Source organism: Bos javanicus, chromosome 1 (genome assembly GCF_032452875.1).
Source record: "Bos javanicus breed banteng chromosome 1, ARS-OSU_banteng_1.0, whole genome shotgun sequence".
Taxonomy (NCBI): Eukaryota; Metazoa; Chordata; class Mammalia; order Artiodactyla; family Bovidae; genus Bos; species Bos javanicus.
Genome location: NC_083868.1, coordinates 3,341,380 through 3,364,514, shown reverse-complemented (window position 1 = coordinate 3,364,514; position 23,135 = coordinate 3,341,380). Strand labels below are relative to the sequence as shown.

General features: G+C 49.5%; 1 protein-coding gene across 10 annotated transcripts in view; it reads left to right on the top strand.

The window, feature by feature from the left end:
• Positions 1-23,135, top strand: part of EVA1C (eva-1 homolog C) — a 135,948-nt gene that overhangs the window by 37,215 nt on the left and 75,598 nt on the right. For 9 of the 10 annotated variants that reach the window (XR_009736566.1, XR_009736562.1, XM_061417259.1 and 6 more), the window contains exons 2-3: positions 13,966-14,162; positions 17,312-17,435. The exons of the other annotated variant lie outside the window; for it this stretch is intronic. Coding sequence is in view for 7 of the 9 variants with exons in the window: in XM_061417259.1 (XP_061273243.1) it covers positions 13,966-14,162; positions 17,312-17,435 (321 nt within the window). In the remaining 2 variants the exon portion in view is untranslated. The remainder of the gene's footprint in view (positions 1-13,965; positions 14,163-17,311; positions 17,436-23,135) is intronic. 10 annotated transcript variants of the gene reach the window in all.

Below are 23,135 nucleotides of genomic sequence, written 5' to 3'. Positions count from 1 at the left end.
CGTACGAAGACAAATGCTTAGGCATAAGGACCTGATCCATATGTATAAATACACAGCTGGGCTTCACACAGAAAAACCCACTTCGTATGTATGAATATACATGGGGATAGTACGAGGTTTGGTGAATCAGAGGGCCAGTGAACAGAGAGAAAAGGAGATGTAGGGAGAAAAACTAACAAAATAAGAGATCATTGAATGAGTGAGTGCTGGAAACCAGAATTAAATACGAGAATTCAAAGCCCAGGGGAAGTGGGTAAATGGAAGCTGGGTGCCATGTGGCAGTCATGGAAAATGAAAAAGTGTTCATTCCTCAGGGTGGAAAAGTCACAGAGAGCTGGGGGCTGTCACTTTTCTTGTCAAACGTTAGCAACTCATTTCCATCTTCTCCATTATTATTGATCAAAATTTGAGAATATTTTTAATCACGTACACTTTGGGGTTTCTTTATATGCTCTTGAAACAATGACAAGCATGGAAAATTTTGTAGGTTATGTGCCTTTAGAAATAGTCTTTTTATTTTTTGGCTTTCCTGGTGGCTCAGCGGTAAAGAATCCGCCTACCACTGCAGGAGACATGGGTTCGATCCCTGCTCTGGTAAGATCTCACATGCCTCAGAGCAGCTAAGCCTCTGTGTCACAACCACTGAGCCTGTGCTCCAGAGTCTGTACTCTGCAATAAGAGAAGCTACTGCGATGAGAAGCCCACTCACCAGTACTAGAGAGTAGTCCGTGCTCCCCACAGTAGAGAAAAGCCCACGTACAGCAGTGAAGACCCAGCACAGCCATCAAAAAATAGAACTTTTTAAAAAATTCATATTTTTATTTGGTTTTAAGAAAATCAAGCATTGAAGATTGAAGGCAGGAGGAGAAGGGGACAACAGAGGATGAGATGGTTGGATGGCATCACCGACTCAATGGACATGAGTTTGAGCAAGCTCCGGGAGTTGGTGATGGACAGGGAAGTCTGGCGTGCTGCAGTCCATGGGGTCGCAAAGAGTCGGACACAACTGAGCGACTGAACTGAACTGAACTGAAGAAAATCAAGTAGCTTTATTGTCAAAGAGAATGTAATGGTTTGAGTTTGCTGGAAAAAAGTGGTAGAAAACTGGATTTTCTGAATTTGTAGGTTCAAACGAATATATCAGAAGCCAGCAGACATTTCCAAATTAGCACTCAGCCAGTTCTTTTTTAAAGTGTTGTGCTTGTGTGTATACAAAAAGCTTCCATGGCACCCTCAAACCTGGGGACAAATGATTAATGGTATAACCCTCATCATGAATATGGGTCTGTTCTTGGGCAGTTTTATAGAATGTGAAAACAGGCATCATCTACTCTGCTACCAGATGTCTTAAACTTAAATCCAAACCAAGGCTAAGCTTGGAAGCAGCGGATTTCGGGCTGCTTGTCCTTGCCTGTTTTGGGGCTCCCTTTTCCATAGAGATTGGGCTTCCAGTTTTTTCTTCCTTGTACACTCATGCTGTCCTCAGGGAATGAAACTGGCATGCCCAGTCACTGTGCAAGCTGCTCTTGCCGTGCCAAGTCGCTTCAGTCGTGTCTGACTCCGTGCAACCCTATGGATTATAGCCCACGAGGCTCCTCTGTCCATGGGATTCTCCAGGCAAGAATACTGGAGCGGGTTGCCATGCCCTCCTCCAGGGGATCTTTCTGACCTAGGGATCGAACCCTTTTATGTCTAACCTGCACTGGCAGGCAGATTCTTTACCACTAGCGCCACCTGGGAAGCCCATAAAGTACATATCAATTCAGTTCAGTCCCTCAGTTGTGTCCGACTCTTTGTGACCCCATGGACTGCACGCCAGACTTCCCTGTCCATCACTGTATTACAGATGAGAAACTGAGATGTAAAGGAGTTAGGTTTAACATGCCTGAAAAACACCGGACCTGAGGGGTCTCAGAGCCCGAATTCCCTACCTCCCAGCCTGTGGCCTCCACATCTGTGTTTTGGCACTTTATCCAGGGCCAGCACTCTCTGGGGCACCACAGCACTCTGCCCACAGTCCCATCTGCTTCCCACACTCACCAGCACCGGGAAGCTTGCCTGCTTAATGAGCGTTCCATAAAAGCCCACTTAGTCTCTGCCTCACATTTTTGCTGAAAGTTTTTTTTAAAGTTTCAAAAAGTCAGTGGCATTGTGAAGAGTGGTGATTAGTTGGCTAATCAATGAGACCTCTAATCCTTTTTATCTCCTTAGTAATTTAATTCTGGGGCTTCCCAGGTGGCACAGCGGTAAAGAATCCGCCTGCCAATGCAAGAGACACAGGTTCGATCCCTGGGTCGGGAAGATCCCCTGGAGAAGGAAATGGCAACCCACTTCAGTATTCTTGCCTGGAGAATCCCTTGGACAGAGGAGCCTGGTGGGCTGCTGTGCCTGGGGCTGCAAAGAGTCGGACACGACAGGGCAACTAAGCACAGCACGCAGTGCGTTTTATCCTTTAACTCACTTCAATGATAGCAAGGTCTTAGCTCAAAGAAAGTGCTATCCGCTCAGTTGTGTCTGACGCTTTGCAACCTCATGGACTGTAGCCCAAACTCTTCTCTGTCCATAGAATTCTCCAGGCAAGAACACTGGAGTGGGTAGCCATTCCCTTCTCCAGGGGATCTTCCCGACCCAGGGATTGAACCCAGGTCTCCCGCACTGCAGGCAGGTTTTTTTCCTGTCTGAGCCACCAGGGAAGCCCTTAGCTCAATGATTCCCCTAAATGAGGATTGAAAGTCATGTGGAATGTTGTCAACAGCACCATCACAAATCAATGAGATAAACACTAAAACGCTAAAACTTTTGGTATACTCCTCAAAGACTTAGCAGCTTCCTACTTAACACAAGTCCCAGGTGACAGAATGCCAGAGCATTAGTCAGGGTAGGTTAGCCGCTGAAACCCACAACACAACTGCCAGATCTTGCTGGGATAATGAGGATAAAGCCCTCTTTCCTGCTCATGCCACGGTCTAGTGGGACTGGACAAGCGGGGAGGCTGTGCTCCATGGGGTCATTCAGGCATCCGGTTCCTTCTGTCTTGGGCTTTCCCCATCTTCTGGGTCTTCGGAGCTTGTCCTTGTCTCTCTCTTTTTAAACTTTTTTTTAAGCATTTGTTTCTTTATTTGTCTGTGCTGGGCCTCAGTCGTGGCACTCAGGATCTTCCTTGCGTCATGCGGGCTCACTCGTTGCATCTGGAAGCCTCGGTGGTTGTGGCACGTGGGCTTAGTTGCTCCGCAGCATGTGGGATCTTAATTCCCTAACCAAGAATCAAACTCGTGTCCCCTGCATTGGAAAGTGGATTCTTAAGCACCGGACCACCAGGGAGGTCCCTGTCCTTGTCTGCTTTGTCTTCCACGTGTGACGGCAGATGAGACAGAGGGAGTAGAGGGTCACATGCGCCCTCTCCAGCGCCCCGCCCTCTCCAGCGCCCCGCCGTCAAGTCGCCAGCATCATTTCTGCCCTCTTGCTATTAGCCGGGAACTTCCACTGGCCCACTGTATTGTCAGGAGACCTGGAAAACCTGCTTCTCCCCGGTGCTCCGGAAGAACTGTATTGTCTCTGCCCTGCCTAGACTCTCACTTTACCTCTGTGCTCCGCTGTTTTGTTTTGGGACCAGGATCTGAGTGCCTGACTTAAGAGCCAGCATAGCTACCTCGGTCGTCCCTGTCTTTGTGATTCCCTCTCAGACATCTAGGAGACGTCCGATCTCTAGTTCTCCTAATTAAACTCCAGAGTCAACTTTTTTTGAGCCAAACCTGGCACTGAAGAAGAGACTTAAAGGCTAAACTCGCTTTTTGATCTTAATGCTCTTGGGGGTGCGGTGCCCAGCCCTGAGCCCTTTATCCACTGGGGGCCTTTGCTGCGTCCTCAGACTCACTGACTCATTGCTCTAAAGCCGCGTGGGCTGCCCCCTTCTCCTGCTCCAGCCAATTCTCTAAACACCCTCGCCTACAGAAAAGAAAAAAAAATACCCTTTTCTGGAAAAGAACTTCAAACGTGTAGAAACACCTTTGAGTATTTGTGAATGAAAGGGTGTAGTCTCTTATCTAAAGCATTAAGGGACTGCAGGGTGCTGCTTTATTGTAAGAAAATGAGGGGTGGGAAGAACAAGGACAATACAATTGAATTCCGTTCTCTTCCCAGAAGTAAGGTTGTGAAATTGGCCCCTGGTGATTAGGGGACTTGAGCACACGGATGTGCAGCCAGAGAGGGATGTATTTACATCCTGAGCTTGGACTGACTCAGGCAACCTCAGCCCTTGGGAAACTTGAACTTTAGTGGAGGGCTTCTGGCTTCAAGGGGGAAAAAAAAGAGGAAGAATCTGGAGCATGTTTAGTCTCTTCTAAATACTGTGTGTTCTCAGTCACTAAGTCGTGTCTGAATCTTTGCGACCCCATGGACTGTAGCCCGCCAGGCTCCTCTGTCCATGGGATTTCCCAGGCAAGAATCCTGGAGTGGGTTGTCATTTCCTCCTCCAGGGGATCTTCCCGACCCAGGGTTGGACCCGAGTCTCCTGCATCAGCAGAAGGATTCTTTACCACTGAGCCACTAAATATTAGTGGCTTCTTAAACCTTATTTATTTAAAAGAAGTAAAAAAGAGAAAGAACAAGAAGGAAAGAGGGGAAGGAAAGAAGTGAGGAAAATTTTCTTTTCTTTCTGAGCTCAGCAAGTGACATTGCTGACATTTATGGACATTGCGTGATGGCTGCTCCTGGGGCTGTGTGCTTGTTTTTGAGTTGACCATCCAACCACTGGGGCTCAGAGCAGAGAGGGCTGGCTAGGCTTGTGATTTGCGTTGAATCAATGAGAGCGCTGAGTAAATCCATGTTCTTCAACATTGACCGTGTGGGAGGGACTCACTCCCCTGGTGGTCCAGTGGTTAGGACTTCGCCTTCTGCTGCCGGGGGTGTGGTTTCGACCCCTGGTTGGATTCCTGAGAGCCCATATGTCCTGTGGCCAAAGAGCCGAAATATAAAACAGAGACAATATTGTAACAGATTCAATATTGTAGCAGATTCAATAAAGGATTAAAAAATGGTCTACACAAACACAGAAAAAAATCTTAACAAGATTTACTTTATGATAGCAATACTTTAGTGTCAGGCAGTGGTTTGTGGGTGATGGAAGATACAGTCCCCACCAATTCTGAGAGGTGATGGTCACAGTCACACACCGTAATCCCAGGTTGAACCCTGGCCTCGGGGCTTTTAATCCTCTGTGTTCCTCCCACTTCCTCCCTGTCCATCCCCCTGCTTCAGGATGAGGATGCTCCAGCTGTATGGGATTCTGAAATGCCTTCTGAAACCATCCAAGTTGGATGCACCTCTTAGCTCTGACCATGTAGCTCTGACCACTACAGACGCAGTGCATATTCCCTTCAGAATGATGCGCTTAACAGTAACCCTCAGATGCTAACGGGAGGGACTGGTCAAATATGTGGGTGAGAGTCCACCTGTATGTCCGTCCTCACATCCCAGTGCACAGAGGGGTCTCTGTGATTCGGAGAAGTCCTGAAGGGCAAGAACAGTTTGCCTTGGTTTAACGTGTATGTTCCAAGATTAATTTTGGGTGCGTGCTCGCTCAGTTGTGTCTAACTCTTGCAGTCCCATGCAGTGCAGTCCACCAGGCTCCTCTGTCCATGGGATTTCCCAGGCAGGAATACTGGAGTGGGTTGCCATTTCCTTCTCCAGGGAATCTTCCTGACCCAGGGATCGAACCTGCGTCTCCTGCGTCTCCTGCATTGGCAGGTGGGTTCTTTACCACTGCACCACCTGGGAAACCTTAATTTGGATAGACCCTCCTTTCCCCCCAGCATAACACCTGCTCCTTCCGTAGAACACATTGTCTCCCCGCTCCCCACACCACCCCACCCACCCCGGCTCCCTGATTCTTTGGTCCTTCAGGGCTCCCTGGATTATTTGTGTATAAATGGGTTTTTTCCTTGGAAATGCACTGGGCATGATGATTCCAAGAATGTCTTCCCAGGGTCTTTCTGAAGATGGAGAAGAGCTTCTGTTCCTCTTAGGGGTTCTTTCCCATGAACCTCTCACTCACCTTTAGAAACAGGAAAACATCAAAGCCTTTATCTAAAGTCCTCTAAGATTTGCCCAGCTGAAGCCTCTCTGGATGTGCCTTTGTGGAAGGTGCGAGCTGTGGCTGGGGCTGTAGGAATTTCTGCTGATACACAGTGGAGGGTTCACCAGGGAAGAGAGCGGACACCTTCCCACTGCTCCCTCTCCTCCAGTTTAAACAAGGGTCGATGGAGCATTTCCAGGCCATTCCAGATTCCGAGGAGTGATTTCTTAACAGAGTGTGCACTTTTGCCTTCTTTCAGAGTAGTAAATATTTGCCCACAAATAGGCAAGACAGTGAAAACGCTGGCTGAGAGTATTAACACACAAAGCGTTTTTGACTGACCCAACGTGATGGGGCATTTGATCCAGAAAGAACTCTTAACAAAAGCTGCATCTTTAAAAAGGATCCCATCTAGGGACTTCCCTGGCAGTCCAGTGGTTAAAACTCTGTGCTTCTAATTCAGGGGGCACGGATTTGATCCCTGGTCAGAAAACTAATATCCCACATGCCATGTGGCGGGGCAAAAAAAAAAAAAAGAAAACAAATTAAAATTAGATTGTTGTATTAATTATTTTTAAAGGATCCCAGCCAAGAAACCGAGGCATGGGGGAAGCTAAGTGCTACGGTCTAAATGTGTGTGTATTCTCCAGCCCCCTGCCCCCACCCCCACTCCCAACCCAACGTATTGAAATCCTAACTCCGAAAGGGACCGTATTAAGAGGTGGGGCCAAGGGTGGAGCTTAAGTCATGAGGGCGGAGCCTTCATGAATGGTCGTTTAGTGGCTAAGTTGTGTCTGACTCTTTAGGACCACATGGACTGCAGCATGCCAGGCCTCCCTGTCCCTCACTGTCTCCCAGACTTTGCCAAAGTTTATGTCCATTGAGGTGGTGACACTATCCAACCATCTCGTCCTCTGCCACCCTTTTCTCCTTTTGCTTTCAATCTTTCCCAGCCTTTGTGAATGGGATTCACTAATCCCATGAATCTCTTACGGAAGAGACCCATAGAATTCCCCTGGCTCTTCCACAGTGAGAAGAGGCCATCTGTGAACCAGGAAGAGGGCTCTCACCAGAACATGACCGTGTCGGTCCCTTGACCTTGGACTTCCAGCCCCCAGAACTGTGAGAGATGAATTCCATTGCTCATAAGCCACCCTGTCTGTGGGTTTCATTAATGCATCCTGAATGGCATCGTGCTAAGTCACTTCAGTCGTGTCTGACTCTTTGTGACCCTATGGGTCCAGCCAGTCTCCTCTGTCCATGGGGATTCTCCAGGCTAGAATGCTGGAGTGGGTTGCCATTTCTTCCTCTAAGGGATCTTCCCAACCCAGAGATCGAACCTGCATCTCCTACATTGGTAGGTGGGTCCTTTATATACCTAGGGCCACCCTGGAGGCCCATCCTGAATGAAGTAAGGTACTCAGTAATGTGCTGACTCAGCCCAACACACTGGAAAGAGTGGGCATGCTCAGTGGGGAAGGTTATTGCACGCTGGAAGGGGCTTTAGATTGGGAGCAGGTCATCTGTTCTCTGCACTTCGTTCAAGGTCAGCCTTGGCAGTGGACTCTTGCTCCTCCACAGTTCCTACCTTTATGCTGTGAGATGTCTGATCCAGAGGGCATCTTCCCAGCTCCTGGGGTCCTCTTTCCCAAGAACCTCTTCCTACACTGACTTCTTAGACCCTCCACCATGGCCATTTCCATCTCTTGTAACTGCTCCACCTTGAAATCTGATCAAGCAACTTTGGGCCATGGGGTCCTCCATCTCCAGCTTGCTGGTATGACTGCCCCCACTGACACTGTGGATCTCAGCAGACCTCTGTTCCCCTGGTCCTCTCCTGCAACTGTCTCTTTCCCTGTATTTATTTGTTTATTTCTTTAAAATGTACTTATTGATTTATTTCTGGCTGCACTGGATCTTCACTGTTCCAAGCGGGCTTTTCTCAAGTTGTGGTGAGTGGGGGCTTCTCTCAGCTTCCTATTGTGGTGACCTCTCTTGTTGCAGAACACAGGCTCCAGGTGCTCGGATTTCAGGAGTTCCGGCACATGGGCTTTGTTGACCCGCAGCATGTGCGATCTTCCCGGACCAGGGATCGAACCCATGTCCCCTGCATTGGCAGACAGATTCTTAACCATTGGACCTCCAGGGAAGTCCCACCTTACCTATATTTAGCTTGGAGCCCACAGTTCATCATTTCAAGCTCTCTCTTGCTAACATCCCCTTTCAAATTTGTCTGATCCTAACCCACAGTGAGAAATGTAATTTAAACATGACCTCGGACTCCTGTGCCTTTGTATTTATACACACACACGTGTACATACATAGATTCTCTCCCAACCTCAACCCAGTTGTAATTATTGAAAAATCTCTCCCTGGTCATCAGTTCTTATGACTAAGCCTTATTTCTCTCCTCATCTTCACCAAGTCATTATAAGGGTCATCTGTACAAACTCTTAGTTTCCTATGGCTGCTCTCATGTTCACCCAGCATAAACATATTCTCTACAGTTCTGGAGGTCAGAAGTCTAAAATCAAGGTGTTGGCAAAGCTGCGTTCTTTTGGGGGAATTCAGGGTACCATCTGTTTCCTTATCTTTCCCAATTTCTAGATACTGCCTGCATTTTTGGCTCATGGCTGCTCCGTTCCAACCTCTAGTTCTGTGGCTACTCCTCCTTCCTCTGACTCTGATCTTCCTGCCTCCATCTTATAAGGACCTTGGAATTATATTGGTGTCTCCCAGATCATCCAAGGTGTCTTGCCATCTCAAGATCTTTAAATTAATCATAACTGCAAAATCCCTTTTGTGATGTAAAGTAATATATTTATAGATTCTGGGGACTGGTCCCTGTGGACATTTGCGGGGGATTCTTCTGTCTACCGGGTGAGCCATCTGCATATTTTTTATTCATTCCTTTGTCTGTGTGGGGTCTTGGTTGTAGCATGCAGGATCTTTGGTTGTGGCCTACGGATTCTCTGGCTGCAGCTTGTGGGCTCAGTAGTTGTGGTGCCTGGAGTTAGTTGCACTGTGGCATGTAGGATCTTAGTTCTCCAACCAGGGATTGAACCCACATCTTCTGCATTGCAGGGCAGATTCTTAACCACTGGACCACCGGGGAAGTTCCCATTTTCTTAACTTCTGCTCACATTCAACCTTTTCTAAACAGGCTCCCGTTACCCACTCACCATCCCAGATGCCCCTCCAAGTGGTCCTTGATGACCCCCATGTTGCTGAAAGCAGGGGTAGTTCTAACTGTCCTTCTTTTGATCTCTTAGCAGCTTCTAACACAGCCAATCAGAATGGGGCATAGAAAGCACCTCTGGGGGCCCTAATGTGGGCAGGCTGATAAGCGTTTCCTAGACTTCCATTTATTAACTTTCATAAGGGAATCTCTGACTCAAGAACTGTTAGACCATCAGCTCAGGGTTCTCCTTTCAGGTGGATAATGTCATGCAGAGTCTCAAATTACAGACTACAGGTTTGCATCATGGTAAGCACAGAGCTGGGTTTCCCAGGTGGCTCAGAGGCAAAGAGTCTGCCTGCCAGTGCAGGAGATGTGGGCTCAATCAATCCCTGGGGCAGGAAGATCCCCTGGAGAAGGAAATGGTGGCCCATTCCAGTATTCTTGCCTGGAAAATTCCATGGACAGAGGAGCCTGGTGGGCTGCAGTCCATGGGGTCGCAAAGAGTGGAACGACTTAGCGACTAAACAACAACAAGCAGAGTTAGAGGCAGAGGCCAGTTTTAAGGGCTTTTCCTAGACTTTCTTTATTAGTATAAAGTATTGGTCACGAAGCTGCAGGTAAAGGTTTTTTAAACAAACATTTATCTACCAACAAAAATTTGCACAGATCCTAAGTGCACAGCCAGTGAACTTAGACACAGTGAAATGCGTAGCCGCCCTTCAAGTCGAGAAGGAGCTTTGGCAGCTCACATACACTCCCCCTCATGTCCCCTCCCTGTCACCTAACCCTCTCTTCCCTAAGGTCATGCTAGCCTGGGGATGCATGGGTGGTTTTTAAACTTTTTCCTTTTTTTTTTTTAACTGCATACAAATGTTTTATATTATCTTATTTTAAAGTTTTAAAAATTCTTTTGACCACACCGAACGGCATGTGGGATCTCACTTCCCTGACCTGGGCTCAAACCTGTTCCCCCTGCATTGGAAGGGCAGAGTCTTAACCAGTGCACCACCAAGGAAGTCCAGATTTTTTTCCCCTTTTAAATAGACTTTCTTTCTGAGAAGGTTTAGGTTCACAGCGAAATTGAGCACAAAGCTCAGGGATTTCACCCACAGCTTCCCCCACTACCCCACACAGCCCGCACCAGCGGTGTACTGTCACAGCCAGGGAACCTGCGGTGACACCAGATTGCCACCCAGAGTCCATAGTTCATACCGAGCTTCTCTCTTGACGCGGTGCCACCTTTGATGGTTTCATTGCCCTACACTCCCTCTGTGTTCCACCTATTCATCCCTCTCTCCCCCGCAAACCTCTGGCAACCACTTATATTTTCACTGTCTCCATAGTTTCACCTTTTCCTGAATACCATATAGTTGGAATCATGCGATATGGAGCCTTTTCAAATTGGCTTCTTTCACCTAATCATATACCTCTTGTTTCCTCCATGTCTTTTGTGGCTTCATAGCTCATTTCATTTGTTGTTGTTGTTCAGTCACTACGTCATGTCTGATTCTTGGTGACCCCAAAGACTGCAGCACACCAAACTCCTCTGTCCTCCACTATCTCCCAGAGTTTGCTCAAGCTTATGTGCATTGAATCAGTGATGCCATCCAACCATCTCATTGTCTGCCGCACTCTCCTCCTGCCCTCAGTCTTTTCCAGCAGCAGGGTATTTTCCAATGAGTCGATCTTCACATCAGGTGGCCAAAGTATTGGAGCTTCAGCTTCAGTGTCAGTCCTTCCAGTGAATATTCAGGGATGCTTTCCTTTAGGATTGACTGGTTTGATCTCCTTGCAGTCCAAGGAATGAATAATATTCCATTGCTGGACTTAGGCCTAGGTTTCCGAAGAGGGAATTAGACTGAGTCTAGAGCAAGTTTTACTGCTGAGCTTGTAGAGTGTCAGAACTGATGTATCGGGAAGGAGGCTCCCCTCTCTCCTCAAAGTGCAAAAGGGCCGGAAAGACCTCCAGTTAATCAATTCTGTGCATCGAGCTTCTGTCTCCAGAACATCACTCTCAGGATATGAAGATGGTAGCAGGGAGGCTCTGGCCATTGCTGTGCATCCGGCTGTATTTTGATGCAAACAGTCCCACGGAGATCAAGTTTGTTTCCTGACACATGACAAACTGGGTGATGAGAGTTGATAGTCCGAACACAGCAGAAGTTTCTTTCTCACTCACGTGACAGTCTGTGCAGCAGGCAGCAATTCACTTCATCAGTCTGGGAATCAGGCCCCTTTGGTCTTGTGGCTCCATCTGTCCCAGGGCCTTAACATCATTTAGCCAGAGTAAATGGCCTTTCGAACAGACCATAAACACTAACCTGAGGTCATGCTCCCAGAACTGATTTAAGCTTTCAGCCAGCTGAGCATCCCCATGAAGGACAGGGTATGATGGACAAGAACATTTTATTGACAAAGCCGAGGGGATCCAAGGATGAGAGTACAACCCTGGGAAGCTTCAGGGCGGGTACCGGCCTGCGGGCAGCCTCAGAGCCACCCTGAGCTCCCAGGATCCTAAGACCCCACAGAGAATCTTGCATAAATCATGGCGTCATCAGGGTCCACCTGTGCACCCTACAGGATGACCCTGACCTGGGGCCCCAGGACCAGCAAGGGATCTCTGCCTGGTCCCTCTCGGTGCCCCGAGGGGTTCACCTTATAAGTAACAACATTCCAACAAACAGGATCCTGACTCACAATGCATGCATGCATGCTAAGTCACTTCAGTCATGTCCAACTCTTTGTGATCCTATGGACCGCAGCCCACTAGGCTCCTCTGTCCATGGGATTCTCCAGACAAAGATACTGGAGTGGGTTGCCGTGCCCTTCTCCAGAGGATCTTCCTGACCCAGGGGTCAAACCCACATCTCTTACATCTACTGCATTGGCAAGTGGGTTCTTTACCACTAATGTCACCTGGGAAGCCCCGATTCACAGGCCTTTTTGCTGCTCAAAGCTAGACTTTACTTCTCTAAGTGAAGTTAATTCGGGGTGGCTGATTCCTTGGCCGGTCTTATGATGGTGGTCGTGGGTGGGAAGGAAAAAAGTAATTACAGCCGGACACCTAAGGTCTGGATGCAGAGTGCTGGTGAGGGCGCCCAGTCTTCGCTTTCACACTGGGCAGGTGTGCTTTGGCAGGTGAGCCCCACCTAGGGCCGAGCATCTGAGTCCCTTCTCAGCGACCATCAGGGGAGCCCAGGGAGCTGGACTGGGTGCCTTTTGTCAATCATGACGGTTCAGAGAGGATTTTGAAACCAAAGCAGGAATAGCTCGAGCACGGCCCATCCCTGCGGGGACTGGGGCGCTTGGAGGCTGCCTTCCTCCACACCCCTCCTCCCCTCGAAGGCTGACGCTGCCACACCATCTCCCACACACCTCCCCAGAAAGTCCCTGGCTTCCCTCCCAGCTGCCTCGCGATTGACCTCATGAGGTGTGAGAAGGAGGAAAGGAATCTGCATCTCAGATGAACCTTCCTTCCTCCTTTCTGAGAAAACGTCCAGGCTGCTGGTGCCTGCCAGGCTGTCCACAGCTCCTCCGAGCCCAAGGCCTTTTCGACCCAGCCAGCCTCGCTGGAGGTGCAGTGACAGGGAGCCGGTATAAGTCTCCTGGGGCTGCTGTAACAAATGACTCTGAACTCAGATGACTGAAAACCGTAGAAATACATTCTCTCATAGTTCTGGAAGTCAGAAGTCTAGATCAGGTGTCAGCAGGGTCGTGCTGTCTTCAAAGTTTCTCAGGAAGAATCTTTCCTGGGACTTCGCTGGTGGCCCAGGGGTTAAGACTCTGAGCTTCCATTGCAGGTGACACAGGTTCGATCCCTGGTCAGGGAACTAAGATTCCACAGACTGTGCAGCACAGCCACACACACACACACACACACACACATATATGTTTTAACTAAAAAAAAGAATCTTTCCTACTGTCTTCCAGCTCCCATTGGCTCCTGACCACCCTGGAGGTTCTTGGCTTGCAGAGACATCACTGTAGTCTTTACATGATTGCCGCCCCGTGTCTCCCTCTCTTCTCGTCAGGACACCAGTCATATAGGATTCAGGGACCTTCTCACTCCTGATCTCAGCTTCACTAATTACATCTGCCATGACCCTGTGTCCAAATAAGGTCACATTCTGAGGTTCCTGGTGAAGGTCAATTTGGGGGAAGACACTGCTGGACCCATAACGGAGCCCTACCATCCCCTCTCCCCTCCCTTCAGAGAAGTCCCTTACCCTAGGCAGGATGCCTGCCTTGATTTCTTCTCCAGGACAGAGGCAGGCCCGGGACTGGTTTTCTAAAATAAAATGGGCATCCTCTCGGTCCAGGAAGGCCTGGCCCAGCTAGTGGGAGATCAGAGAAGCCAAGTCTCCCTCTTCCTACGTTATAGAGATGCTTCAGGACTTCTTGCCTCCTGGCCAGCCCTTCAGTGCTTCCTGGAGGGAACACGCTCTCGGAGCCTTGCCACGGGCCAGCCCAGACCAAGGGTTCCAGCCCAGACAGAAAAGTCAGCATCTGCTCCCTTTCGGCCCCCAGCTCTGTCTGATGTCCTGTCCCAGGGAGCAAGGGAGGAAGCCCCGCCCACAGCGGATGAAGCCCCGCCCACACCTTCTGCACTGCCCAGCCCCCGCCCAAGGGGAGCTGAGGTCCTCCCGCTCCGAAATCCATGAAGGAGTGGTGAAGTCCTACACCCCTTGTAACCCAGCTGAATATTTTCCAGGTTACCTAACCAAACTCCTGCAAAACCACACCGCCTATGCCTGTGACGGGGACCATTTGAATCTGCAGTGTCCTCGGCATTCCACGATAAGTGTCCAGTCGGCATTTTATGGGCAAGATTACCAAAAGTGTAGTCCGCAGCAGCCTGCCTCCCAGAGGGAAGACAGCCTAACCTGTGTGGTGCCCACCACACTGCAGGTATTGCCTTTCCTAAGATGTTCTAAGATGACAAAATGGTTTTCTATCTCTCTGCCTCTGCCTCTCTGTCCCTCTCTCTGTGTATATACTTGTGATTCCACAGTTCACTCCAAGCAAGCCTGATCCCTGAAAATCTCCGTGTAGACAGATCACGAATTTGGCAAATGAGCTCGTCTTTGCTTCTGAGTCTGTATAGAATGCCTACTTATTGGAGCCCTCCCGTGATACACTTGCAGAATGAATTTATTAAAAGGCACGCTGCTCCCTGCATTAAAACTAAGTCATACCATTATGCTGGGTTTCAACCTCGAGACTTAACATCTCTCATCAGCCCCTCCACCCCCCACCCCACCCCCAGGAGACAAGGAAAGGCCATGCCTGCTTTAGTAGAAACTGCAAGGCAGACATCAGAGTCAGATTCTTAGAGAATGCACTCAAGGAAGAGGAATATCAATAATTATCTTTGCTATTTTTTAGGGTTTGCTTCTCCAGTTGTAGATAATCATGTTATTCTGGTTTGGATCTCTGTTGAACAGTCTCTGCTGGTTAACTGTTTGGATCTCTGTTGACCAGTCTCTGCTGGTTTACTCTTGATAGTACCAGGAATTGGGGGTGGAGGTGCGGAGCTGACTCATTCTTTTTTCGATTGGCATTGGGGAAACACTTGGTCTACGAGGAGGTCAAAACTAATGCATTCTGTAGCAGCGCACAAAAAACCTGAAAGAACTCTTCTGGCCAACCCCAGTATCCATGATGACTTTCAACTATTCTTGCTTTCAGTTACCCAAACAACCTCCATCCAGCTTTCCTGGCCCCCTCAACATCTATAACTAGTTGGCCAAGGTTATGGAGTCAGTTGTTTTTTTTTTTTTTTTAATGCCTCCGAAGTTCCCTATGAATCTGTTGATGTCAAGGCGGTTAGAGTAGCTGGTGAATTAGATGTCAGCTTGATTTTTGTCTGTTGTGAGAAATGAGAGTAACGGTAAATTTCCGAAAAGGATTGGGGAGAGATAGAATCAGCTTCAACACGGCACAGCTCTCCCTAAGGCTGGAAGAGGAGAAACAAACCTAATGTGATAACGTAAGGTTTTTTCTGTTGCCTGGACTATTTATTGCCTCATGCCAAGCACTGTAGTATCTGGGTGGTCACATGATTGGTGAAGACACCCACCAAGAAACCACATAAATGTGTTTGAATGAATCCCCTGGTTTCCATGCCCTGAGGAGAGACAACATGTTTCTTCTGGAGATAAGCATTTCCTTTCCTTGCATGCCCCACCTTCCCTCCAGCCCTTCCCCGTACCCTGAAAATGTCCCTATTCCTAAGTCCAGCAGCCCATGCCCACCTGCCTGGTGCCAGGCTTTTCCCTGGGCTTTCACAGAACAGTGACCAGTGCCACCAAGGCGGAAGTGCCTACTTTGGGGAGGTATGAACTCCTGGCACACGCGGGCACCAACCTCATCCTCTGATCTGGGCGCCTGCCTCTGCCAGGCAACCCCGAGGGAAGAGGATGTTCCCGTAACCAGGCGGACGACTCAGCATTTGTAAACACAGTCCGGATGTTGTTCAGAGGGCTCGTCTGCCAGAAGCATCCCTGCGTGCTGCTCTTTTTCCTCCAGAGGTTAAGAGATTCTTTCCTCTTTTAACCTGTGTTTTGAGAGCTGATGCAAGGGGCTTCCTCAGAGGGCGGTTGCCCAACGTAGAAGGGAACGGGGTGACACCTTCCCATCCTACCTCATCCCGAGACTAAATGGCTATAGGAAGTCCCCTCCCTGCACCTCTCAGCTCTGACACACTTTGGAAAGATCGCTGCCTTGGGTCCCGTGGTTGTAACACAAGGAGCTATGCAACGGCTGATGATTCCCTCAGCCAAGGAATATGCTCCATCTTTTTGGGGTCCTTGGGGATTTCCCTGGGCATTTTTCCTGATTTTATGCACAACTGTGAGGCCCCTAAGGTGACAGAGAATACCTGGTAGGGCCAGCATCCTTCACGAGATATTCCATGGGCGACTGTGAGAACACGGTGACTCCAGACAGGCTTGTGAATTGGCACTAAATTCAGTCCAACAGGAATAAGTAGATTCTTAGGAGTGTTTTTCCTATTCTTGGTGTGGAGGACCTCTGTGTTCATGATGGGGGGGGGGGTCCTGACCCATGTGGGAACTGGGAGGGCAGCAGTGGGATGGAGGCCTACCTGCGACCCAGTGGTGGGTGGTCCCCGAGCTTGCCCAGAGCAGACTCACTCACAAAGGTGTGATCAGCCTGGGAAAGGTCAGGAGAGGCTTGAAGGAAAGTGTTTAAAGCCAGAGGCTCAACAGAAAGCCTGAGTGTTCCGCTGGATGGGATACCGCTCAGAAGTGGGTGGGTCCTGTGCCCTTGCGGTTGGTGAGGGTAAGGATCAACTTTTTAATTTTCATGTGTTGACCTGCATTTGGGTCGGGGTTTCCAAAAACTGAAAGTGAAAGTGTTAGTTGCTCAGTCGTGTCTGTCTCTTTGTTATCCCATGGACTGTGGCCCTCCAGAGTCCTCTGTCCATGGGATTCTCCAGGCAAGAATACTGGAGTAGTTAGCCATTCCCTTCCCCAGGGGATCTTCCCAACCCAGGGATTGAACCCGGGTCTCCTGCCTTGCAGGTGGATTCTTTTACCATCTGAGTCACCGGGGAAGCCCAGGAGTCTTCCAAACGCTAATGGTTCCTGTGACCCGTGTTGGGGGTTTCTAAGGATGCGTAGCTGTGACTGTTTCGCACAGCCGTGGTGGGTAGGGGTGGGCATCTGCGTTTCTTCCAGTCCACCCTCTGTGGTACCTTGATATAGCTTATGTCCCCAGGAGCCTCCACGACGTCACTCTTTTGCCAGAACTTCAGTAGTGGTGCCAGGCAAGGCTAATTGGAGACTGGTTTTCTGTGGGAGGCCTGGCGCTGTTGGAGCAGATATTTTTTTGTGAGGAGCGATGGGCAGACCGGGGCCGATCCGATCAGCCCCGTGTGGGTGCTTCTGTCTTAGACTTAGGCTCAGACTCAGACTTTAAATGGGAGCCCCAGGCCAGGCAGGCAGGGGCCCGTCCCTCCAGAGCAGCCCAGGCGTGGGGTCCCGCAGACGCTGCTGTGGTTCTCAAGCCTGTCCCTTTTCTACCTCTCATTTTAGAAGGTGCTGGACGAGTGTCAGAACCAGCGGGCCTGCCACCTCCTGGTCAATAGCCGTGTTTTTGGACCTGACCTTTGTCCAGGAAGCAGTAAATACCTCCTGGTCTCCTTTAAATGCCAACCTAGTAAGTAACTGCCGAGGGGGGCAGAGTGCGTGGGGGTGTGGGCTCCCAGTTTCATTCATAGCCTGATGAAAATGCTCCGCCAGTGGACCAGTTGGCATCCGTCCAGCTTTGGAACGCTTATTAATAGACATGCCGGGGTCCCAGCCTCGTGTGTGTGCACACTTACCTGTGTAGGTTCTTGGCCCCTGAGTTTTCTTCTTTTTAATTCTTTTGTTTATTTAGTTATTTGGCTGTGCTGGGGTCTTCGTTACTGCATGCGGGCTTTTTCTTGCTGCATGCAGGCTCTCTCTGGTTGAGGGGAACAGGGCGCCGGCTTCTCGTTGCAGTGGCTTCTCTTGTTGCGGAGCACGGGCTTCTGGGCACTCAGGCTTCAGTAGCTGTGGCACCCAGGCTCAGTAGTTACAGCTTGAAGGCGTCAGAGCACAGGCTCAGTAGTCACGGCACCTGGGCTTCGTTACTGTGCGACATGTGGGATCCTCCCAGACCAGGGATCAAACCCGTGTCCCCTGCATTGGCAGCCAGATTCTTAGCCACCAGACCACCAGGGAAGCCCACCCCTGAGTTTTTAAAAAACTCCTTCCTAGTTTGTAAAACTCGGTGGTACTGATGCTAAAGGTACTGGGCGACAAGAGACTGCAATTGCTTTTCCCAAAAAATGGGGAGCTGGTTCTCCTTTTCAGAGGAGGGCTTGTTATGAGGCTCCCCCACCCCCTCAGCTGCGGGGCGGCTTGTTCTTCTGGGGGTGGCTGGTGGCACAATTACTGCCTGAGCCCACAGTGACAGATCTTTACGAGCTGGCTTCCTCCCACTCTCGTCCTCAGTGGGCCATCCTAAAGCAGCATCTTTCCTGAGAGAAAGAAGAGGGCTTGGTGGGAGCAGCCTTTTCTGTCCTTTTTTTTTTTCCGGCCATTGTATGCAGCGTGTGAGATCTCAGTTCCCCGACCAGCGATTGAGCCCGCGCCTCCTGCACTGGGAGCTTGGAGTGTTAACCACTGGACCTCCAGGGAAGTCTCCAGCCTCTTCCATGCTGAGTCTTGCACCTTTCTCCACTGACTTCCCCCCTTTCTAACGCACACCAGTTTTGTGGTTAACCGGTTGCAGTCCCAAAGTAATTGCTGTTCCATGAGGAGGTCACACCTCCAGGCATGGAGGGCCTGAGAGAAGTGTAGGTAATTACAGGTTCCTGGGAATACTTGAAAAACTTGTTGGAAAGACAGCAGTGTGCTAGCAAAGACATTTAGCCAACGGTCAGGGATGAAATTTTGGAAAATTCTGCACTGCCACCACAATGCAGTAATTCATTCAAACACACACCCAGACTCGCACTCACATGTGCCCCCCCACTGTCACACGCTCACAGTGCACACAGCTGGACTCTCACACATGCATACTATCACACCCATATTATACACATACGCATTGTCACTCATGTAGCCACACACTTACTCGCAAGTACACACAATCACAGACTCCCACAAGTAGGTCCAGACTTTGCAGAACAGTCTACGCCACCCCCAGGAACTCTCACCAACTCCTCCCCCACTCAGTAGACTCAGGAAATTCATTTCTAGGTGCCCACGCTCTTAGAGGCGCCTGATCTCAGAGATGACCACACCAGGGACTTCCCTGGTGGTCCAGTGGTTAAGACTCCACGTTCCCAGTGCAGGGGGATCAGTCCCTGATCCGGGAACTAGATCCTGCATGCGGCAACTAAAGATCCCTCGTGCTCTAACAAAGTCCCAGCACAGCCGAAAAAAAAAAAAAAACCAAACAAAAAAAGAGCCCCCCCCACCCCCAAAAAAGATGACACCCTTGGCCACACCCTTGTCTGCCTAAGCTTCGCCTTCTTTTCCACTTCTGCCAAGACACTTCTGCGAGATAGTGTCTCGCATTTTCTGTCTGTTGGAAAACTGCTTATGATTAGAGGCTGGGCATGACCAGCATCTGAAAGAAGTGAAAAGGCCCTTGTGAGATCAGCAGGCCCCGGGAAAGCTGGTGCAGGGCCAAAGCCCTGTTTCTCCAGCGGGCAGTGAGGCCTGTCTGCCCACTTCACTTCATCAGACCCTCACTAAGCACTGCTGTGCACAAGTGTGGCCAGGTCCTGCTTATGAAGAGAACTCACGTCTGGCAGAGGGTTCATGGATGGTTGTTCTGTCTTGGGTGATTTCCATTGTCCCGTCATCCAGAAAACATTTATTGAGATCTTTCCATACTTGATCGCGTCTTAGATTCTAGGCCAAACATCTCCTTTCCCCAGAAACACCCTCTCTCTTAAAAAAATATCTAAAGAAGACCCTTGTGCCCTTGATACTGTGCAGGAAGCTCAAAGGAGGAATCAATTGACCTCAGTTCAGGGAAGACTTTCCCAGCAAGTGATGAAGAACTCCTGGCTGGGGTCAGGTCAGGGCACAGGAAGCTCACTCCTTAGAGAAGCCTGCGGCCGGAGATGCAGGGGCCTGGAGGGAGCAGAAAGAAACACCAGGCAGAGAGCTGGGGCAGGATTCAGGGCCCTGATGGCCAGGGAGGAGGCGGAGTCTTCCTGTAGGGCAGCATTTAAGCAGGCAGTGTCCTTGGATGGGGTTGTAAAGCCCCCTCTGACTGCCTTATGTGTAACAGACTAGAGGGGCGAGCCCTGTGTCTTAGTCCATCTGAGTTGCTATCACAAAATGCCATGAATGAGGTGGCTTACAATCAACAGAAATTTCTTCCTCTCAATTCTGGGTGCTGAGAAGGCCAGGATCAAGGTGCAGACTTGGTATCTTCTTACGACCTGCTTCTCATAGACAGCTGTCCTTTTTACTCTAACCACACTTGGCAGAAGGGCAAGGAATCTCTCTGGGGTCCCGTATGTAAGGGCACTAACCCCAATCATGAGGGTGCACCCTCATGACCTAAGCACCTTCCAAAGGCCCCACCTCCTGATGCCTAATCCCACTTCCTAATCACATGGGCATTAGGATTTCAGCAAGGGGATTTTAGGGGGACACAAGGGTTCAGACCAGAGCATCTTGTGTGACCTGGATGGACATTGGTGACCTGGGGCACTGAAGTTTGCTGGAGTTCCAATGAGCTGTTATGAAACAGTGTTGGCAGTGAGGTTGTCCCCACACCCTCCTCCCTCTTTTTCTGCAGCACTCACCTCCAGAGGCTCTTCTCCATGGCCCCAGTTCCAGTCCCTGCATAACACTCTGAGTGTCCAAAGGCCCCACTGCTGAGCCCAGGGCGCATGGAGCCAGCCTTACCATGGGAGCCAGCTCACCCCTCTCGGCCCGTCCTTACCTGTGTGCAGTGACAGCCACCCTGATGAAAGTGTTTATACCAGGGAGATTGGCTGAGGCTACAGATCAGGGCACATTTGTGTGTTGTGTGGAGAGTATTTTATCAGCAGTCCTCACTGGAATCTTCTTTCCTTGATTGTGTGCCATGCTTCACCTCGTCCTTAAATCTCATCCCTTTGGAGAATTTTTGGTTGCAGCAGGTCTTTGAATTTGGGGTTCATGTTCTTGTCTGCTTTGGGGCTGTCTGTGATCTTGGACAGTGGAAGGAAGTGTTCTGAGCCTCTATAACTCAATGGTAAAATAAAGATGATACATGATACACTTTCTATGCAGGGCTGCTGTAAAGAATAAAAATATAGTGCTGTGTGTAAAATGCTTAGCACAGGACCTGTCAGGGAGTTGAGTTCAGGGACTGGCAGCTGTTATCCCAAGGGGAAGATTAAAGTAAGTCTTTAAAAATTTTTTAATTTATATGTTTACTTGATTTTTGACTGCATGGGGTCTTCATTGCTGTGTGGGGTTTTCTCCAGTTGCAGTGAGAGGGACTACTCTCTAGGTGAGTGGGCTTCGCACTGTGGTGACTTCCCTTGTGGAAGACCATGGGATCTAGAGCATCCAGGCTTCAGTGGCTGCAGCACATTGGTTCAGTGGTTGCAGCTCTCAGGCTGTAAAGCATGGGCACCATAGTTTTGGTGCACGGATTTAGTTGCCCTATGGCGTGGAATCTTCCTGGACCAGGGATCAAACTCATGTCTCCTGCATTGGCAGGCAGATTCTTAACCACTGGACCACCAGGGAAGGCCTTAAGTAATTCTTGCTAAAGATAATGAATGACTGCAAGGCAGTGACATACCCGTGATTGGGGGTGGGGGTGTATGCTCTGCCCTAGGGAATAGAATGGTGCATTGTCTGTTGAGGACTTAAAAACAGCGTGCGTGTGTGTGCTCAGTTGCTTCAGTTGTGTCTGACTCTGTGACACTGTAGACTCTAGCCTGCCAGGCTCCTCTGCCCATGGGATTCTCCAGGCAAGAATACTGGAGTGGGTTGCCATGCCCTTCTCCAGGGAATCTTCCCAACCCAGGGATCAGACCTGCATCTCCTGAGTCTCCTGCATTGCAGGCAGATTCTGTACCACTGGAGAAGCCCCTAAAAACACAATAAAAGAGGCTAAATGGCTGTCTTTACGTTAATATTGTCATGCACTGGCAGCTGTAAATAATGTCAATAATAACATATTCCTATCAGGGCAAAGCACTGATGCTGAAAGCTTGGTTTCTGTGCACTGGTGCTGAATCGAATCTCAGAGGCAGAGTTTTGGGTGAAGTAGAAAAAGGATAGCTTTATTGCTTTGCCAGGGAAAGGGGGACACAGCAGGCTGTTGCCTCAGAAAACTGCATGTCCCAACCCATGGGGATTTGGTGAGGAGTTTTATAGCAGTAGGTCAAGGGTGAGCTTGCTGATAGGATTAGGGCTCAGGTGGTGTTCTCTGGAATGAAGAATGCTAACACCTTCCAAAAGCTCTGAAGGATTGGAGAAGACTCTTGAGAGTCCCTTGAACTGCAAGGAGATCCAACCAGTCAATCCTAAAGGACATCAACCCTGAATATTCATTGGAAGGACTGATGTTGAAGCTGAAACTCCGATCCTTTGGCCACTGGATGCGAATGTTAGGTAGGTAGAATAGGGAAAAGGAGTCCAAAATGGCGGTGGCTACAAGACAAGGAAGGTCCGAGGACCACAGTGAAGACTTCAGGCAGAACCAACAGAACAAACAGCACTCCTGGCTAAGCCCAATTTGCATAGGGCAGGCCCAGGTGGAGGAAAAAACATATAAAAGGAGGAGCCAAAGCGCTTTCTCTGGGACTCTCTCTCCCGCGTGCGCGTGCTCTCTCTCTCTCTCTCTCTGTCTTTCCCCCTCATCCCTCCCCATGCACTCCTCCACTCTCTTCTCTTTGAGTCTTGGATTCTCCTGCTATCTTCTAAATAAAATGGAGCTGTAACACTGATTTGCCTAAGAGCTGTAGCATGGTTAGTCCAAGACCTGAGAGCTGTGACGCGCCGAGGGCTTTAATGTCCGTTGCTCCAAATCTTTGTTGTGTCGAGACAAAGAACCGAGGAACATACACTCGCGTGACACGAAGAACTGACTTATTGGAAAAGACTCTGATGCTGGGAAAGATTGAAGGCTGGAAGAGAAGGGGACGACAGAGGATGAGAGGGTTGGATGGCATCACCAACTCCACAGACAGGAGTTTGAGTAAACTATGGGAGTTGGTGATGAACAGGAAGGCCTGGTGTGCTGAAGTCCATGGGGTCACAAAGAGTCAGACACGACTGAGCAACTGAACTGAGCTGAACACCTTCCATTCATTGGGTTTTAGTTCTGTAAAGAGCTCGAAGACGTTGCTCTGTGTATCCCCTG